This window comes from Salvia splendens, chromosome 15 (genome assembly GCF_004379255.2).
Source record: "Salvia splendens isolate huo1 chromosome 15, SspV2, whole genome shotgun sequence".
NCBI classification, from domain to species: Eukaryota; Viridiplantae; Streptophyta; class Magnoliopsida; order Lamiales; family Lamiaceae; genus Salvia; species Salvia splendens.
In genome coordinates this window covers 6,611,658-6,632,864 of record NC_056046.1, presented here as the reverse complement: position 1 = coordinate 6,632,864, position 21,207 = coordinate 6,611,658, and the positions used below count along the sequence as shown (strand labels likewise).

Here is a 21,207-nt window from a genome sequence, read left to right as displayed (position 1 = left end):
TTTTATTCACTATGTTTTTGGCTAATGATGTAGTGATGTTAATTCCTTTGCTATTGTCTCTTTAACATAGCTTAGGATTGATCGTTTGTTGGTATGCTATCGATTTAGAACTGTTCAGGGGATAAATTGATAGTGGATTAGGTAAGTGATTATAGTAGACGACGTTCGTTCCCGCGCATCTGCAGGAATTAAATGTCGTTGAAAGTTGGTTCATGGAACAAGTGTTCAGCTGACTGTGAACTATACGTCGTAGACATGTTCAGTGCACGCGATTAGGTTGATTAGTTAATCCCAAATATGTGCTTTTAATATAGGTGTAGAACAATACAAGCCTATTGAGCAACTTGGAGTGACATCTTTTTCCTATTTGAAAAGTCTTCCTTAGTTTGTAAATTTAGTTTATTAACCTTGTCAAACCTTGTTAAATAATCGTACGCCTCCCTGTGGTTCGACACTCGAAGTACTACAGTCGACTCTGTACTCTTGCAGATAGATTGTAATATTAGAGCTATTTTATTAAACTTGTGTGTTAATAATCCATTAATATAAAAGCTCGAAAATTACACATCATTAATTCAACTTTAGTAAAAATAAAATGTTTGAAGTTTGCATAAATTCATGTGGTTTAGCTATGTATCATACCACAAAACATTAAACAAATTAGTTGATCATTTCCTAGCACAAATATTGATCAGCTCTTGTGCAATTTCACCAAATGCTTCATCTCCCTCCATTTTCATCTTCTCACTCATTTGTCTCGCTCTACTCCTCAATCTCTCCTCCACAAGCACCTCCTTCACAACCTCCGCCACTCCGTTCCCATCGAGCCCCCCTTCCTCGTCCCTCGCCACCTCCACACCTAGCATTGATCGGCTGATCGAGCTTCAGGGGCAGGGACGCCCTGTGACGCGGCGGCCTTAGCTGCCCATGGCTGCATGACGTCGAAGATAAGCAAGTCGGGTTTGAGGTTGGCGATGATGTCGGAGAAGGCGGGGGCTGACATCTGGAAAGCCTTGAAGAGGGTGGGCATGAGATGGGGTGGGATGTTCTTGGTAGTGTGGAGGGAGGTCGGGCAGGGATGGGAGAGGGAGTTCGAGTAGCTCGATCGAGCTATCATCGTTGTTGTTGTTGAGATTGTTTCTGATGGAGTCGAGGATGATGGCCGTGGAGCAGTAGACATGGAAGTGTTTATTGGCAAGGCCTTTGGCTAGTTCAAGAAAGGGGAAAACATGGCCATGAGCCAACCATGGGAACATCAATACTCTCAATCTCACATCACTTTGCTTTGTATCCATTGCTAGCTTCAATCCTCTCTCTCTCTAGCTAGACAATGAATGAAGAGATAGTATTGGTTGTGACAAATGGGTCACCCTCCACTAATGATATTAATACTAAATAAAGAAACAATTGCAAAGTCATGGCAATTTTTATATTTATAGATACAGTCAATAAAATACTAGTCAAACTACATAGGAAAGAGGGACGAAGCTTGTCTTACCTTCATGTATGTTTCCTCGTCTCCAGCAGTGCATATATTATTATAACTTTTTCGACTGTAACTATTTATTACTTCTTCCATCCCATAATAATATATGCACTTTCCATTTTCATCAATTCCACAAAAATATAATATCAATTTAATAATGTAGGTTCCACTATCCGCTAAAACTACTTTAACTACAACTCTCCTTCTCTCTCTTACTTTACCATATCATTCTCATTCTCTCATACTTTACCAATTTTATCTTAATTCCCATGTCATCCCTATTGCCCATATTTTTATAGGACGGATGGAGTATCATTTTTACAAAACGAGGGCACAAAAGTAACTGGGACTGCTAAAGTGGGATAGAGGGAGAAAGACCGGTAGGCAACGGCAAAATTGTCTGCGCGTACTGGAATGAAGTAATAATCCTACTGGAATGAAGTAAAAACCTACTGGATTGAAATTAAATCCTCCTAATATGTTATGGCTTATTTTCTCTAGGCTGAAGTAAAATAGACATGTGAAGGTGGAAATAGTTTATACATTAGCATATTTCATCCATAAAAAAACTAAATCTAAGAAACCTAATTTGATCATTAATTCTGTAGTCATGCAATAAACAATAAAGATTGAATTTACATATAATGGGACACTGTGTAACTAAATTATAGTACTACTCCCTTATCCATTAAAAAATTATGACTGACTTTTTCTTAGTCAATCTAAATAAAGATAATTCAACATGTACACTAAAAATTAAAATATAGTACTTTATCCGATATAGATAATTCAGATAGCACGAAAATTAAGACAAAATTGATAAAGTAAAAGAGACGAGGAGAAAAGTAACTAAAATAGTGTTAGTAGATAGTGAGACCTACATTATTAGTAGTGTAATGGTAATATAAGTTTTAAATAAGTTAATATATAGTTGTAATAAATTGAATTAATTTTCCATTTTTTTATGAAATGGAAGAAAATAAAAAGTGCACATATTTTTATGAGAGGGGGAGGAGTATATATTTATTTCTAATTTATATTTTCTCCACATAAGAGATAATAAAATATTGTGTTCTTGAGTCATTTTTGTCGGTGAACTTAGCCAATATGCCGGCGATAAAATTGCTCATTTCTTGGTATAACAAATTTTAGACAACTCCTCCACCACTTGATCAATGGCTCCATCCTCCTCCATCTTCATCTTCTCCCCCAACTCCCGCGCCATCCTCCTCATCCCTTCTCCCCCCTCCACCACCATCGCCCTCGCCACCGCCTCCCCATCAAACCCTCCCTCCCCATCCCTCTCCACCTCCACCCCAGCCCCTCGCATTCATCGGCTGATCAATCTTCAGCGGCACCGCCACCACCGGAACCCCGAAACACAAGCTCTCCGTGATCGAACTCCACCCGCAGTGGCTCATGAACCCCCCCCCCCCCCCACGCTCCCATGCGCCAAGATCGCTGCCTGCGGCGCCCACCTCTCCACCACCATCCCCCTCCCCCCCACCCTCTCCGCAAAACCCTCCGGCACCCCCGCCGCCGCCTCGTAACCCAAATGAAGCTCACATCAACCATATCCAACCCTTTGGCTATCTCCGCCATCTCCTTCTCGTTCAAGAAATTCTCACTCCCAAAAGAGATATACAAAGTCGAACCCTTCTCTCTCTTGCTCAGCCACTCCATTATCACTCCATCGCCGGCTCCGCCGCCGTGAGCGATCAAAGGGCTGGTGGGGATGAGCTTTCTTCCACACAACGTGGAGAGATAATCCATGTACTTCCCTTCGATCGCTCTGCAGCTCTTGATCAACACAACATCGCAAGAAAGCTCAAAAAGCCCAAACAAAAATCCTTGCTCGCCATTTTCAACTTTGACAAATTTCTTGCTAGCATAGAGACGCTTCTTCTCATGCTCTGTCAAGCTCAGTTCTTGAAATGGGAAATCATCAAAGCTGCCGTGGGAGTGCCAGTGGTGCATGAAGGAGCCGGCGGCTGCCCCCCCGGTGAAGAAATGGACGGCGGGGATCCCTCTTGCGGCGGCGATTTTGGCCGACCACGGCTGGAAAAGGTCGTAAATTAGCAAATCTGGGCTTAAATCCGACAGCAAACCCGAGAAGCTTGAGGTGGAGTTTCGTAAGGCTTGCATCAGGAGGGGGTGGGATGTTTTTGGTGGTGTGGAATTTCGGAGGGAGTTGAGGGAGAGATGGGAGATGGAGCTCCACTAGTTCGATTCCAACATTAATGTTGTTGTTGTAGGAGGAGGAATCTTTGTTGAGGGTTTCTTTGATGAAGTCGAGGTTGATTGAAGTGGAACAGAAGCAGTGGCTGACACATCAATTTTTTTAGTAGGGGCTTCACTAAATTTTTTATATAATCAAAATATACTCTTTATTAAGTTTTCACTTTTTATTTTTAAATGACTTATATACCTATAACATTTCATTTTTGTTATTTTTAGTAAATACACCATGCATTCTTAAAAAGTGAATTTTTTTTCTTAAAAAGTGGATTTGATTCAAAAATTTTCCTTCATATTTTTCGAAAAATACAAGTAGAGTTGAAAGAAAATGCAAAATAAAGCATATGAGAAGTAATAGCATATAAATGTACACAGTTATAAAAACTACTATGAAAATGCATTAATATTTTTTTTTCGAAAAACTAAGCAACAAATGTGGATATGCCTAATCAAAATACTGAAATAGTTCATATTTACACATTCATTTTCGTGTTCTCAAATTTGCACGATTGGTTTTAAACTGAAAAAACAAAGAAAGAATTGGAAGATTGAAAATACTAACTATAAAAACCAGAGCCTAAAAAAAAGGTTCCAATGCTAAACTAAATAAAGAATTAACTGGAAACCCAATAATAGCCTTTATATCTGTTTCACGTTTGCCGAGAGCACATTAATTGAAATAATTATATTTTTAGGCCATCCACAATAGGAATAGCCCAGCAATAGCTCAGTCATAGTCTAGCCACTGCCACATCATCAGCACTAAAAATCCTTCTGCCACATCATAAATAGCCCAGCCATAGCCTAGCCACATCATAAATAGCCCAGCCACATCAATAGCCACATCACTAATAACAATTATATAAAATGACATAATTAACAATCACACAATATACGGAATTTAATTTACGAGACATATACGAGAAACATTAATAATACTATCCACATCACTATTAACAAATATATACAAAATGAAATAATTAACAATCACACAATATACGGAATTAAATTTACGCCACAAAAACGAGAAAATTCACTAATATTAATAAAATTTAAAAAGTACATTAATTAAAAAAAATTACATAATTAAAAAAAAACTAACGTCGTCCAGTCCTCCGCGCCCATAACTCTTCAATTAAATCCTTTTGGAGTCGAATATGAGCCTCCGTTTGGCGCATGTCGGCATGTGCTTGGAGGCGGCCGTCTTCATCGTGGGGTACCCCACTCCGTACGTTAGGGGCGGCTACGCCGTGGCTTGGACCAGCTTCATTATCGTCGTTGGCCCAATCAGTCAGTTGTCCACCTTCATCTTCGACAATCATGTTGTGCATGATTATACAGGCGTACATTATATCAGCAATGCAGTCGACGTGCCACAAACGCGTTGGCCCCTTAACTGCCGCCCATCGAGCCTGGAGCACACCAAATGCGCATTCCACGTCCTTGCGCGCTGACTCCTGCCGTGCCGCAAAGTTGGCCTTCTTTTCATCTCCTGGGCATCGGATCGTCTTCACAAAGACGGGCCACCTAGGGTATATCCCATCCGCCAAGTAGTAGCCCATATCATGTCGGTTATCGTTGGCGACAAAACTGATGGCCGGACCGACACCCTGACACTGCTCGTTGAAAAGTGGCGACGAGTTGAGGACGTTGAGGTCGTTGTTCGAACCAGCTATCCCAAAATACGCATGCCAAATCCACAGCCGGTAATCAGCTACGGCCTCGAGGATCATCGTGGGATTCTTTCCCTTGTAGCCGGTAGTGTACATCCTCTTCCAAGCGGCGGGGCAGTTCTTCCACTCCCAATGAATACAATCTATGCTGCCTAACATCCCTGGGAACCCATGTTGTTCCCCGTGCATCCACAGCAAATCCCGACAGTCATCGGTGGTAGGGCTTCGAAGGTACTGATCACCGAATATTTCAATCACGCCCTGACAGAAATACTTCATACACTCCAGGGCAGTCGTCTCACCGATGTGGAGGTACTCGTCCCACATGTCTGCAGCGCCTCCGTAGGCCAACTGTCGGATTGCCGCAGTGCACTTTTAAATAGGAGTGTGGCCGGGTCTGCCAGATGCATCGTGCCTAAAGCGGAAATACAAATATCGTTGCTCCAATCCGTTAACAATACGCATAAACAGGGACCTGCGCATCCTAAAACGGCGCCTGAAAAGGTTGGCGTTGAACCGCGGCTCCTGTGCGAAGTAGTCTTCGTATAGGCGCTGATGTGCAGCTACGTGATCACGATCAATCACCGCTCGGCGGTGTACCACTGGTCGAGGTCGAGGTACCGCCGGCTGCAAGGCCCTCTGCATCCATTGATCAATCTCACAGTTCGTATAGGCCTCTAGCGCTTCGTTCATTATACGCTCGTACTCCTCAGCATCCCCACCACTCCCACCACTACCACCTGTGTTACTCATTTCTAGGTGTTGATTTTGTACAGAAATTAAGATAGAGAGAGTACTCGTTAATACAAGTGGTGCGAATGAAAATGACAGGCAAGTCGCGTATATATAGTGTTTCGGAAAAAAAAAATTAAAAATTCGCGCTAGGCGGTGCGCTGGGCGATCCGGACGCTGCAATAGCGCCTAGCGCCGCGGAACCGCCGAGCGCTAGGCGGTTTTTTATCGCGAAATCCGCTAGGCGGTTGCAATAGATCGCCTAGCGCACCGCCTAGCGCCGGCGCTCGGCTAGGCGGTGCGCTAGGCGCTATTGTGGATGCTCTTATAGGACTTGCATCATCTTCTTCCTTAAGACACCCAAAATCATTTCTTGTTGTTTTCTCTGCAATTCAAATATTTTCAATTCATCCCCTATTATCCTTCAGTTTTCAACGATTTAACCTTCAACAGCATTAATTTAGTGAGGGCTAAACTTAGTTTTCCATGATTTCAAAAATTTTATAAGTAGAAAAATACAAAAAAAAAAAATCTTTTGGGTAGGGTCTTAAGCCCTCCCTCTCTTGTTACTGGGTCCGCCAGTGAACAGAAGTATATGTGGAATTTTCTGGAAGAAAGCTTCTTGGCTAGTTGGAGAAAGGGGGAGATGTGGATGAGCTAGGAATGGAAACATCAAAACTTTCAGAGTTTTAGTATCCATTTTTTTGTTTTTTGGGGTAAATTTAGGGGTTTTTTTTGCTGGTTGGAGATTTGGTGTGGATGTATGTTTTGCAGAGATTGATGTTTGATTTGATGTTTTATATAAAGGGGATGGTGATGGCCGATGAGATGCAGTCAAGTTTCTACCATTTTAATTTTAATGTTCAAAGATTTTGCCTCGTTAGCATCCTTAACCCTTACCCGGATTTAAGCCCCAAATCCCTCCTACGTCATCATTCCCTTAAATTTGAGTCTCAAGTCACAACTGCTCTAACCATACAGGCCCCAACCCGGGCCACAACTAATAAATTGCACTATTCACAACTTCAACCTATGTTACCCGTAAATGCAATACGTTAAACAATTCAAACCGGGAAAATACATTCTTCAGTAGAAATTAAAATTACAAATCCTAGACAAAGCAAATTAAAAATCCTAGAAAATAAAAATACAAGTCATACATTTTTTTAAAAAAAGGATAAAACTACTACTTCTTCATTTGTGCGTGAATATTGTAATACAAGAGGATTGAAATTGAGAAAGTGTGGAAAAAATGGTGCACAAATGGAGTATATATAGGTAATAAAACGAAAAAAATCAAATGTTGGGGACTTGCGGCTCGGCCCGGAAGACATCCAACGTCGGCCCGGGACTCATCTCGTGCGGCACGACACGGTTTAACGCATGCAGGCCGGACCCCGGGCGTGTCCCTGGGCCGCGACTGAGTCCCCGGGACCGGCCTGGGCCACAAATTCATCACCTCCATCGCGCGGGGCCGCGGGCCGAGACCCAGAAAAAACAGGCATACCCTTCTCTTTCGAGAAAAAAATTACATTGATTGAGTGTCGATATTTGTAAAGTGATATGTATTTTTTTTTAAACGAAGCGAATCATTTTTGTATAAATATAATATTTTTATTTTAATTTATATTATCTTTTCTATTTTATTCTTTATTCTATTTTATTAGTATTTTTTATTTAATTAACAAAATTCCACTTTTTTTTAAATGTTGTTTAAAAAAAACGTCTCAGATAACGATTTGAGGGACGGAGGGGTACATGCATCTACTCCTAGTATTTTATATGGACTATGGAGTACTTTAATTTTACAAATGCATCATAGTACTTCCACTACGAGGCCAATTAATTAATAATTACAACTATATCATTTATCAATTAAAAATACATCCACTAGTGCTTACTAGTAACACAATTTTCTCAAAATATGAGCCTCACAAAACATCCTATCCATCGTCACCAGTCAGTAACATAACGATACATATTGACGTATATTGACGATTTGAAAAATACCATTTGATTCAAGTAAATTTTATAAATTTTGTAGTAGTTAGTTAGTTATGTTAGCATTATAGCCAGTTAGGTAAGAGTATTCAGTTTAGTACATTAGTGTACACAAAGTCAATTAAAAACCGAAGCTTCCATGATGAGCCAGTTAATATGATTTAGGAGAGAGAATCACAAATAGGTAAAGTGGAGTATATTTTTTTAACTGGGAAGAAAAATAATAAATTAGATATCTGAATATCTCTGCTTAAAAAAATAGTCACAGCTTGAATACTTTTAAAATAATAATGATAACTAAATTATGATAGGACACAAAGTAGAAGCTTGTTGTAAAAAATATACCAGTACTACTATTTTCAAATCAAAGTAACCTAATTAAGACATAATTAACCTTACCGTGTTGAAATTTAAAACTTAGCCGAATTCTTTTCTTTGTAACTTTGCTATTTTCAAACTTCTTCTATTCTGCACTAACTTTACAGGATTTGGAAAAGGGGTTTGGTTTTTTCAATTAAGAGCAACTTATTTAAAGAATAAGAAGCTTGATATAGGCTGGAATATTGTAATGGTTATCTAGATATCTAAGTCAACTATTTTCACAATACTAAGAGAGCTTGGTGATACTAATAAAGATCGAAAAAATGTACCTTCTCGAAGCACTTAGCGTGTAGCATACCTGAAAAATCAAATCAATTATCCAAAATTAAATCTTAATAACGTATTTCACTGCCATGTCGAATCAATTACGTGTTAACATTTGGCAATTTGGAGAATAGAATAATTGTAAATTTTTACCAGCAAATATAATTAATTAACTACACGCGAAACAAAGAATAAAGTTATCTGGTAATAAATCAACAAAACTTAGAAGATTAGAGAATAAAACATTTATTAGTACGGAGGAGGTTCTCACTTTCTCAGAAATCAGCATTTGCAAATATATTATTCTTCTAAATTTAAAATTGTAAAAAATATCTTCTTTATATAATAAACAAAAAATTATGTATAAATCCCTCGGCTTTGATTTGTTTAAATTAGTTTATAACATTGTTATATTCTGTCAAATATCTTGTGCTAGGTTATGGAATTATCTGATTATTTTCTGACGAGATAGCATGGAATCAGAATCAGTATCAAACTTTCGACCTTTCTTAACAAGAGAAAGAATATTGCTAATACAAATATATTTATTTATGTTCATTGCATAGTCTCTATTAATATTTATTCTTACTACTTTAATTTAAGAGGATAAGTGAGTAATTTAAGTATAAGATAAAAATTCTTTTGTAGTAGTATCAAATAATTATTCAGAGTTAGGATAAAAATATCTATGATAGTAATTCTTTTATATATAAACATTAAGTATTTCTTAACCAAACATATCTAATCCTTGGATGGCAATAATTGATCTCACACACATTTATCATTGAAAAAACAGTTTATTCTGATAATTCTCAAAGCAATCCAACTTTTTGAGCACAACAAGAGTCGTTTTGGATCAAATAATAGTTAGAATGTTACTTATTTAGAGCATGACAGCATCTATTCTTGATGTCAAGGAATTTTGACTGTTTCCAAAATGCCTAATTTGTGCATTAAACAATTCAACACACTCAAAAACTTCAGCCTCTATATATACACCACCAATGCTAGCACCAAACAAACAATCTCACCATCTCAACAACATTAATTTTTTGATCAAGAAATGGAAACAAATGTGCATAAACTTGCTGCACAGAATGCTGTGGTGATCTTCAGCAAGAGCACTTGTTGCATGTGCCACGCCATCAAACGCCTCTTCTACGAGCAAGGGGTGAGTCCAACGGTGTATGAGCTAGACGAGCAGAGGCATGGGAGGGAGATGGAGCAGGCCCTCAAGAGGCTAGGCTGCACTCCATCTGTCCCAGCAGTTTTTATTGGGGGCAAGTTTGTTGGATCAGCTCACGACGTGCTCACTCTTCAGCTCGATGGATCACTCAAGAAGATGCTCAAAGCTGCAGGAGCTCTCTGGCTGTGATCTTCGTCGTGCATAATCAAAGAAAGCAACATTGTTGGATCAAACAAGGCCAACTGTGTGAAAACTGTACTTATTTCTCTAGTTTTTTTTCCTTTCCAAAACATGATAGAGCTCAGTTTTATTCATGAGCTTGACGTAATGTAGCTTCACTTGACTCATCACTTTTTTGTAACTTTTTACCTAAATGGAAATGGTGTCTTTGTAAACTTTTCTGTGTTATATCTGACCTTATGTTCCTTATTATAGTAAGTGAAACGCGTGGAATCAGATGAAGCACAACTGAAAACTCATATCTAGTGTGGATTTGAGGCCTATTGAGAGCTTATAAGTATTAACATTCTTTCATCAATCAGCTGATTAATAGCCATGTTATGTGGATTTTCCATGTGATTAAGTAAAATTAAAACTATGACTATGTTTTTACAAGTTTTTCTTTTCATTTGGGGATTGAGATATGGATTCATTCTAGGACAGCAATCAACTTTTACAGCAGCAGAGAGTTCTGTTTGCTAGTCTTTTTCATTGTCTTGACACAAAATATGCAGTATAATAGTTGAATTGAACTGATCTTCATCCTCAAAAGTATCGGTATTAAATGAAACACGTCTGAAAATTCAAGTCTGGTGAAGATTTGAGGCATTCAATGAGCTTATCAGTATCTAGCTTCTTGTTTCCTAATTTTTTTTGACATAAACTACTAATTATTTTTTTTCCCTGATTTTGAGATTAAGTTAATTAGAACTAGAATCATGTTGTTCAGGAGGTATTTCTTGATTAAGAGATGGATTAGGATTAGGGCAGCAATGGAGTTTTAGTTCTCTTTATAAGTCACTTTCATTAATGTGTAAATCACATATATATTTGAATATTGCAAGGAATACATAATAAATTACACTGAGCAGCACAAGTGGCAGAATATGTAATGAAAAGGAATATATTTTTGAGAGATTTCATGTCATCACAAGAGCCAGTGGTTTCTGCTGATAAGCATGAATTACCTTTTTAACTGTTTTTTCACCCCCTTTCAAAACATGAAGAGGAAGATTGAATGAACTCAGGCCTTGCTCCATCATCTCCTTCCCTCATGTGGTGATGTCGATAGTCGAGGCCAGATTCAAGTGGGTAGCATGTTGAGTTAGGATAGTATTCTATTCTCCACATTTGATTCTACTTTGATGCCATATCACATCATACAGATAATTCTGTTGCAAGTTTTTTTGTGTGTGCAAGTGTAAGAAAGAGTTTCTGATATGATTAACAGCAGCAGCAAATTCTACATTTTGGAAAAGCTGAGGATTCTGTCAGTGTTATGGGCTTATCCAAACCTACTTTTGCAAAACATATAATGTGGTCCAAACATTCCTCATTTCTTCATTCCACAGACAACACATCACATGTGGGATGTTCTATCCAATCCCCACCAGTGTTGTAAAAGCATGTTCGTCGCGCCTCACCATCTGCTGATGCAAGAAAAATTTATATATGTCGACATTCTCTGCGCATATCAGATTCCCTCCTATCTACCAGAGTTGACATTCTCACGATTGCAGCACCTAGGCTCGCTTCCTATCCACACGAAAAGGTGATGCAAGGTCGAGCTGCTCGTATCTGTCAATAAGCATGGCTGTGAATCTGCTTTAGGTAAAGTTTGAATTCTTGGTTATCTGTATAGTTTTTGGCCTAAAGAGATTCCAAAGAACATAATTAAAATCAAAATATGCAATTTAACCACAGATGTCATTTCAGACCATTAGCATCTATCCAAATATCTTCAAGAATTTACACCTTTTGCATAAATGAAACAATCAAACCTCATTCCATCACCCTCTATAAATACAAAACCTACCAACAATGAGAAAAAACACCAACAAAAAACACTTGCATTTTAATCATGGATAGAGTGGCTAAAATCTCTTCACAGAGGGCGGTGGTGATATTCAGCAAGAGCACGTGCTGTATGTGCCACGCCATCAAGAGACTATTCTACGAGCAAGGCGTGAGCCCTCTGATCCACGAGCTCGATGAGGACTCAAGAGGGAAGGAATTGGAGTCGGCTCTGATGAAGCTAGGCTGCAGCCCTGCTGCACCTGCAGTGTTCATTGGGGGGAAGCTCGTTGGATCTGCAAACACGGTGATGACTCTGCAGCTCAACGGCTCACTCAAGATGATGCTCAAAGATGCAGGGGCCTTATGGCTATAGAAATCACTCAAATACATGAACATGAAAATGCTGTGATTTTTATAAGATCAAATCCAGCTCTGCTCATCTTGTGTAGTTCCTTTTCTTTTTTAGTTAGAACTGTCTCAAGGGTGTAATATACTTTCTCTGATCTAAATAGACCTGTTTCAAGCTCATAAACTGCTACTACAAATTACAATCCACAATTAGTTAACTATATCAGCAAGTTTTATTTAACTATATTCAAGGTTGCAACCAAAAGGTGGAAACATGATTACAAAGGAAGTGAGTGTGGATATTGTCACGCCCGCATTTCCTAAGGATAGGAAGTACGGTGGACCGCGACTAGGGGAGGAATAAAGAAGCGGGGAAGAAAGGGGAGAACAGGAATATTTGACCCAAAAACATTTATTAAAAAGAAGTTCACTTCAAACATTGTACTAAGAAGCCATTACTAAAGTTAATGTAAACAGAGTTAAATAAAAACAATGTATCGGATTACAAAGCAGCGGAAAAGACCAAAAGACAGATGATGCCGGGTATGACGACACGACACCATCCAAAAGACCAAGTAAAACACTCATTTGGCTTTCACTGCTCAACATCCGTCATCCCCATCGCCGCTCAACCTGCACATTAAGAAAACAACATGCAGGGCTGAGTACTTATTGCACTCAGTGGACACACGCCAAAATCATAGTTTGTCATGCCACATCAGTGTAACCTTGGGGTTTTAAGTGTAAGAAAATAACCCAAGTACACAAAATATATTTCATAAATTCGACTGCGCAGTCATTTTCAGATATTGCCACCCTTATTCCCACCATCATACACTATCTGATCCAACGGTGACAAGGGGCGTGGCCACACCCCAGGTCACTAGACCGGCCAACTTGCTCTCAGATGGCTCCCGATCTCGTGTACACTAGCCTGAGGGTTCGCAGCCCAACAGACCCGAATTCGATTAAACATATGTGGTAAACCACTTCAGATAGGTTTCAAAGCAAAACAGTTGGCAAGACAAACAATTCACCTCCGTAAACATTTCCGGAACATAGTCCGTATTAAAGATAACCCACAAAATAGTAGGGTAGAAAAGCCCACCTCGATTGCTTAGCCTTTAAAATAGTTCCCTTCAACCACACTTTCCTCGTAAAAGATCACCCTTTTGAAAGATAAATAAATATCATAATTAGAGTCAGGGTAGACGATATTTAACGACAATGCATGATTCCTACTTGGATGACTTCAACATCTAGCACGTTACACGTATACACACTTAACAACATGTTATAACAAACACACAAAAAAACACGTCCGAAACACACCACGCACGCACCGACACGCATACCACGTACCCAAGACGCGCACACGACACAAACACAACACTCAAACTCCCGGAACACCCACACTGCACAAACGGCTCACCTGGCTCGGAACAGGTTCGGGAAAAAGGCTCGGCGTCTCGGCCTGGCTCGGTACCTCGGCCGGCTGTCTCGGCCGCCTGTGTCTCGGCACCTCGGCCGACCGTCTCGGCCGTCCGGCTCGGCACCTCGGCCGACCATCTCGGCCGTCCGGCTCGGCACCTCGGCCGACCGTCTCGGCCGCCTGTTCGGCACCTCGGCCGACCATCTCGGCCGTCCGGCTCGGCACCTCGGCCGACCATCTCGGCCGCCTGCTCGGCACCTCGGCCAACCATCTCGGCCGTCCGGCTCGGCACCTCGGCCGTCCGGCTCGGCACCTCGGCCGACCGTCTCGGCCGCCTGTTCGGCACCTCGGCCGTCCGGCTCGGCACCTCGGCCGACCATCTCGGCCGCCTGCTCGGCACCTAGTTTACACCCCTTTTCCTCTGACCCCCGATTCTCAAACCCTATACGACAAACACACCACGCATTCTACATCCCAAAACACACCCAAACACCTGGGATCATCCCTTCCAGACTCTCCACAAAACTGCCCTAGGCTGAACCCTAAAACTCTCGGCCAACACACACGAAAACTCTCGAACCAAACACTGATTTTCCCGAGCCATCTCTTGGCCAAACACACCCACATACTTCACAAAACACAACACTCAGAAACACACCTAAAGCACATGAAAACATCTCCCAAAAACATACAATTCGTGAATCTGCGCAGTCTACTTGCAAAAATCATAATAAAATCATACGACATCCAATGAAGCTGAAATTTACACACCACACCGAAGACGCATCCAAGTTTATACGGTTAAAATTTCGTACCAAAAGGAGATCGTTTGCTCAGTCAAAACGGGGTCGGAACCCACTGTCAGTTACTATCAAAACATGCTTGACAACAACACATAATCACAAAACCTATTCAGCATCTAAACCTTCCCAAAAACGTCCTACATGCATGTTTTTCGAATTTAACAAGGGTTAGGGTTTGGGTTACCTTTCCCGGATAGTTCGAACGTAGATCAAACGCTTCCCTACTCCGGTTTCAATTCGGTACGAGAGATATACCTTGACGAAACCAAGAATTCAGTGAGAGGGAGTGAGAGGGAAGAGGACCGAGAGAGAGAGGGAGAGAGGGGGCTTACCGGTGAGAGAACACTTCGAGAGAGAGATGAGAGATTGAGAGAGACCGAAGAGAGAAAAAGATTGGAAAAAGGGGAATGAATCGGTTAAGAGGGAGTGGGGGAGGTTGAGAAATTAGTGGGGAGAGAGGGAGGGTTTTCGAAAAAGAGAGAGGGAGAGGGAGAGAAAAACCGAGAGAGAGGGGGGGTTTAATTTATTAAAAAAGATATTAATTTGCTTTTCAAATAACCATAAAACTAAATATTCACACCCATAAATAATATAAAACAAATAAAACATACCACACCATATCTTAAACAAGATATTCACAAAAAGCAAACACCCCTTAAATAAAAAAACGGACATTACAGATATATTTTTTGATCAGACACAAAAACCAGTCTGAAATGATACTAATATAGTATATTGTAAATACACAAGAGGGGTAATAAAGGAGTACAAAAAATTGAAACTTTTTATAAAATAACATTTGCTCAAAAATCAAAGTCAATTATCAAAAATAAATCTTAATAACTTTTTACATTGCTAGTCGAATCAAGTACGTGTTAACACGACAATTTGGAGGATAGAATATTTGTAAATTTATATTTGGAAATATAACTAATTAATTAACTATTTGCATGTGTAGAAGAAACAAAGAATAAAGTTAGATAACTAATCACCAACTTAGAAGATTACAATTATTATTAGTACGGATGCAGTTCTCATTTTCTCAGTAATCAGCATCTGCCAATATATTTATTTGTATAATTTGAAAAGAAAAAATACTAGTATCTATATAAAGTAAACATAAAAAATATAAATTCCACTGCTTTAGTTTGTTTGTATTAGTTTATTGTATTGTTAATATTCTGTCAAAAATCTTGTGCTAGATTATGGAATTTTCTAATTATTTTCTGACGAGATAGCATGGAATTAGAATCAGGATCAAACTTTCGGCCCTTCCTAACAGGAAAAAGAATATTGCTAATCCTAATATTGTTTATTTATTTATGCTCATTGCATGTTGTCTATTACTACTATTTATTCTTACTACTTCAGAGTTATGATAAAAAAAATCTAGTTTTTGATAAATTAATAATTAATATACCAATGCTTACGAATTTCAGCATTCCGGAATCATGACTCAAATTTATTTATCTTCTTTGCTGAGTAACAAGTAAAGAGATTTAAATCTGCAGATTATTTATGAACCAAACATATCTAATCCTTGCGTGACAATTATTGATCTCACACACAATATTATTCTGATGATCTCAAAGCAATCCAACTTTAAGCACAACAAGAGTCGATTTGGATCAAATAATATTTAGGATGTTACTTATTTATAGCATGACAGCATATATTCTTGATATCAAGGAATTTTGACCTTTCAAAATCCAAATTTTTTGCATTAAACAATTCAACATACTCAAAAACTCCAACCTCTATATATACACCACAATGCTAGCACAAAAATTCATCATCACCAAACAAACAAACAATCTCACTATCATCAGGAAATATTGTAAAAATTTTGTACAGTACAAGTAGTGTACTTCAACACATCAATTTTTGATCAAGAAATGGAGACAAATGTGCTAAAACTTGCTGCACAGAATGCTGTGGTGATCTTCAGCAAGAGCACTTGCTGCATGTGCCACGCCATCAAACGCCTCTTTTATGAGCAAGGTGTGAATCCAACGGTGTACGAGCTGGACGAGCAGAGGCATGGGAGGGAGATGGAGCAGGCCCTCAAGAGGCTAGGCTGCACTCCATCCGTTCCAGCAGTTTTTGTAGGTGGAAAGTTCGTTGGAACTGCTCACGACTTGCTCACTCTTCAGCTCGATGGATCACTCAAGAAGATGCTCAAAGCTGCAGGAGCTCTCTGGCTGTGATCTTCGTCGTGTATAATCAAAGAAAGCAACATTGTTGGATAAAACAAGGCCAACTTTGTGAAAACTGTACTTATTGCTCTAGTTTTTTTTTTCCTTTTCAAAACATGAGTTTGAAAGAAGCATAGATCTCAGTTTTATTCACGAGCTTTGTGTAATGTAGCTTCACTTAACTCATCACTCTTTTGTAACTTTCTACCTCAATGGGAACTTTTCTGTGTTAGTATATCTTACCTTGTGGAATCAAATGAAGCACATCTCAAAACTCATGTTTAGTGTTTACTTGAGGCCTCTTACGAGATTATCAGTATCGCCATTCTTGAAATAATAAGCTAATTAATAACCATGTTTTTGTGGATTTGCCATGTGATTAAGAAATGGACTCATTCTAGGACAGCAATCAACCTTTCGCAGCAGCAGAGAGTATTGAAATTTGACAAATTTTTTTATCCCACATCGGTGGGTTAGGAATAGGTTGGGGGTAAGTTGCCTTATAAAAGGAACTCACCCCCCATTTTGTAAGACATCCCAAATTTGTAATCTCTTCTCCGTTTAAATATAAGCGGGCTCTGCAGAGGGTGCTCGGAGACGTAGGCAGTTTGGCCGAACTCCGTTATCAAAGTTTCGGGTGTGTTCTTTCTTTATTATATATTTTGTTCCGCATTTATTTCTGGGTTTATTTTTCTGTAGTAGTATTGTATTCAATATTATTTGCGGGTTTGGTAGTAGTGTTTTGTATGGTTCTTTTGGGTGTTTTTATATTGTGATAAATACACCGACTGATAAGTTCTGTTAGGAATCTGGTATTTAAGAGGGACAGTGTCCTCGCCAGTCTTTCCAAAGAATTTATTTGGAGAAGTAATTTTATCGAGTAGACCCCATTGGGTTAACTCTGAAATTACTGAATCGGTTCATTTCACTATTTGAGAGAAAATTACCCGGTTTTCTCAACAAGTGGTATCAGAGCCAAAGGTTCGTCCTTGGTTCTGTTTGTTTGTAATATTGAATACTTTATTTTGAGTCAGTAATGGCGGGTAATGATCAAGAAGTCAAGGCTAGTTCTTCGTCATCGTGGTCGAGGTTTCCACTGTCAAACATGAAATTGACGGTGGAGATATTTGACGGTACTGGCCATTTTGGTATGTGGCAGGGGGAGGTTCTAGACTCTCTTTTCCATCAGGGTCTTGACATTGCCATTGAAGAAAATAAACCAGAAGATATAGATGATAAAGATTGGAGTACCATAAATCGGTTAGCTTGTGGAACAATTCGGTCGTGTCTGTCCAGGGAGCAGAAGTATGCTGTCAAGAGTGAGACTTCTGCACATAGATTGTGGAAGACACTGGAGGATAAATTTCTGAAGAAGAGTGGTCAGAATAAGCTCCTTATGAAGAAAAGGTTGTTCCGATTTGAATACCGACCAGGTACCACTATGAATGAACACATTACTTTGTTTAACCAATTAGTAGCAGACCTGCTAAATTTAGATGTGAAATTTGAGGATGAGGATCTGGCATTGATGTTGTTGTCGTCTCTACCTGATGAATTTGAACATCTGGAGACCACATTACTCCATGGTAAAGAGAATGTGTCTTTAGATACTGTATGTTCTGCTTTGTATAGTCATGAATTGCGAAAGGCAGATAAAATGAAAGGCAAAGCAGTTACAGATGAAGCATTAGTGGCAAGAGGTCGTCAACAAGGCCGATCAAAGGAGAGAAGAGGAAGGTCCAAATCGAAAAGGCGAGTTGCCAAAGATGAGTGTGCTTTCTGTTATGAGAAAGGACATTGGAAGAAAGACTGCCCAAAGTTGAAGAAGAAAGAAAAGGCTCCGCAAGATGCAAATGTTGCTGAATGCAAAAATGATGCTGAGTCAGATTGTTCTTTGACGGTTTCACCTTCAACATCGCATCCAGAAGAGTGGATATTGGATTCAGGTTGTACCTATCATATGTGTCCCATCAGGGAGTGGTTCTTTGATTTTGAAGAACTCAATGGCGGACTTGTTTACATGGGAAACGACAGTCCATGTAAGACAGCCGGGATAGGCTCAATCAAGCTACGGAATCAGGATGGATCCACCAGAATTTTGAAGGATGTGCGGTACGTGCCCCAATTGAAGAAGAATCTCATCTCATTGGGGGCCTTAGAATCTAAAGGCCTAGTTGTGATGATGCGAGATGGAATTCTTAAAGCAACTTCAGGAGCATTGGTGATGTTGAAAGGCGTGAGGAAGAACAATTTGTATTACTATCAAGGTAGTACAGTTGTTGGGACAGTAGCAACTGCAACTTCGAGTAACAAGAAGGATGCAGATGCGACGAAGCTTTGGCATTTGCGATTGGGACATGCTGGTGAGAGATCATTGCAAATTCTCGTCAAGCAAGGATTATTGAAAGGTTCAAAGTCTTGCAAATTAGAGTTTTGCGAGCATTGTGTTCTGGGAAAACAACGAAGAGTGAAATTTGGCACTGCAATCCATAATACGAAGGGAATTCTGGATTACGTGCACTCAGATGTGTGGGGACCTGCCAAGACTCCGTCACTTGGAGGTAGACACTATTTTGTCACTTTTGTTGATGATTTTTCCAGGAGAGTTTGGGTGTACACTATGAAGAGCAAAAATGAAGTCCTTGGGATTTTTCTGAAATGGAAAGCTCAAGTTGAAAATCAGATGGGGAAGAAGATCAAGGTTCTCCGATCAGACAACGGTGGAGAATACAAGAGTGATCCTTTCCAAGATGCATGCCAGGAGTGTGGCATAGTTCGGCACTTCACAGTGAGAAATACACCACAGCAGAATGGAGTGTCAGAGCGTATGAATCGAACACTAGTGGAGAAAGTTCGTTGTATGTTGTCTAATGCTGGGCTAGACAGGACATTTTGGGCTGAGGCCATCACATACGCACAACACATTGTCAATCGTTTGCCATGTTCTGCCATTGATGGCAAGACTCCTTTAGAGGTATGGTCCGGTAAACCTGCAACTGATTATGATTCTTTGCGTATTTTTGGTTCTATTGCATATTATCATGTGACTGAATCAAAGTTGGATCCACGTGCAAAGAAGGCTTTGTTTATGGGTTTCAGTGCTGGTGTTAAAGGATATCGGTTATGGTGTTTGAATTCTAAGAAGACGATTGTAAGTAGGGATGTTACCTTTGATGAATCTTCCATGTTGAATAAGGTAAATCCAAATAGTGGTGATACTTCGCAGCAGGTGGAGTATACACCGAAGCAGGTGGAGTTCGAAGAAGCAGTTGTGATCCCAACTACGAACACCACAAATGACTCTCCTATGGAAGAAGTAGAGTCAGATGATGAAGAGGTTCCACCCCAAGAACCTTCGCAGCAATCAGAGCCAATTGCAGTCAGGCGAACGAGGCGGGAAAATAAGAAACCTGCTCGATTTGCGGATATGGTAGCATATGCGCTTCCAGTTGTTGATGACGTTCCATGTATCTTTTCGAAAGCTATTGAAAGTTCAGAAAGCGATAGTTGGAAAGGTGCTTTGGAAGAAGAGATGCAATCTCTTCAGAAGAACAAGACGTGGAAGCTGATGCCATTGCCGAAAGGCAGGAAGGCAATTGGATGTAAATGGGTGTTTGCAAAGAAAGAGGGATTTCCTGACAGAGATGATGTTCGCTACAAAGCAAGATTGGTAGCTAAAGGCTACGCCCAGAAGGAGGGAGTTGATTACAATGAGGTATTTTCTCCTGTTGTAAAACATTCCTCAATTAGAATTTTGTTGGCTTTGGTAGCGCAGTTGAATTTGGAGCTAGCTCAACTTGATGTGAAGACCGCGTTTTTACACGGTGATCTGAAGGAGGAAATCTATATGACCCAACCGGAGGGATTCAAGGTTGCTGGTAAAGAAAATTGGGTTTGCAAGTTGAACAAATCATTGTACGGATTGAAGCAGTCTTCAAGACAGTGGTACAAACGATTTGACAAGTTTATGAAGGATCAGATGTACACAAGAAGCAAATACGACCACTGTGTGTATTTGCGCAGACTTCAAGATGGTTCCTACATCTACCTACTCTTATACGTTGATGATATGCTGATAGCATCAAAGAGCCAAGTTGAAATTGACAGATTGAAGACTCAGTTGAGTAAAGAGTTTGAGATGAAGGATTTGGGGGAAGCCAAGAAGATTCTCGGCATGGAGATTACAAGGGATAGAGAAGGAGGTAAGCTTTGGCTGACACAGAAGCAGTATTTGACCAAAGTACTACAACGTTTTGGTATAAGTGATGATTCCAAAACTGTAAGTACCCCGCTTGCTCCTCATTTGAAACTTAGTTCTCAGTTATCTCCAAATACGGAAGATGAGCGAGGATATATGGCGAAAGTTCCCTATGCTAACGCAGTTGGAAGCTTGATGTATGCAATGGTGTGTACAAGACCAGACATTTCACAGGCCGTTGGTACTGTGAGCAG

General features: G+C 39.9%; 3 protein-coding genes and 1 pseudogene across 3 annotated transcripts; 3 read left to right on the top strand and 1 right to left on the bottom strand.

Annotated features, from left to right (window-relative positions):
- Nucleotides 1–550: 550 nt before the first annotated feature.
- Nucleotides 551–6,829, bottom strand: LOC121766633 (annotated as a pseudogene).
- A 2,958-nt stretch (nucleotides 6,830–9,787) lies between these two features.
- LOC121767593 (monothiol glutaredoxin-S10-like) lies at nucleotides 9,788–10,356 on the top strand. Its single transcript, XM_042163897.1, has one exon. The coding sequence runs from the start codon at nucleotides 9,839–9,841 to the stop codon at nucleotides 10,148–10,150; it is 312 nt and encodes a 103-aa protein (XP_042019831.1). The 5' UTR covers nucleotides 9,788–9,838; the 3' UTR covers nucleotides 10,151–10,356.
- A 1,469-nt stretch (nucleotides 10,357–11,825) lies between these two features.
- LOC121767618 (monothiol glutaredoxin-S10-like) lies at nucleotides 11,826–12,505 on the top strand. The gene has a single exon (XM_042163938.1). It carries the CDS (start codon nucleotides 12,042–12,044, stop codon nucleotides 12,348–12,350), a length of 309 nt encoding a protein of 102 aa, XP_042019872.1. The 5' UTR covers nucleotides 11,826–12,041; the 3' UTR covers nucleotides 12,351–12,505.
- A 3,869-nt stretch (nucleotides 12,506–16,374) lies between these two features.
- On the top strand, nucleotides 16,375–16,997 carry LOC121767765 (monothiol glutaredoxin-S10-like). Its single transcript, XM_042164091.1, has one exon. The coding sequence runs from the start codon at nucleotides 16,456–16,458 to the stop codon at nucleotides 16,765–16,767; it is 312 nt and encodes a 103-aa protein (XP_042020025.1). The 5' UTR covers nucleotides 16,375–16,455; the 3' UTR covers nucleotides 16,768–16,997.
- Nucleotides 16,998–21,207: the final 4,210 nt, after the last annotated feature.

Coding starts and splice junctions, on each gene's coding strand:
- LOC121767765 (XM_042164091.1), top strand. CDS start 16,456: ATGGAGACAAATGTGCTAAAACTTGCTGCACAGAATGCTGTGGTGATC.
- LOC121767593 (XM_042163897.1), top strand. CDS start 9,839: ATGGAAACAAATGTGCATAAACTTGCTGCACAGAATGCTGTGGTGATC.
- LOC121767618 (XM_042163938.1), top strand. CDS start 12,042: ATGGATAGAGTGGCTAAAATCTCTTCACAGAGGGCGGTGGTGATATTC.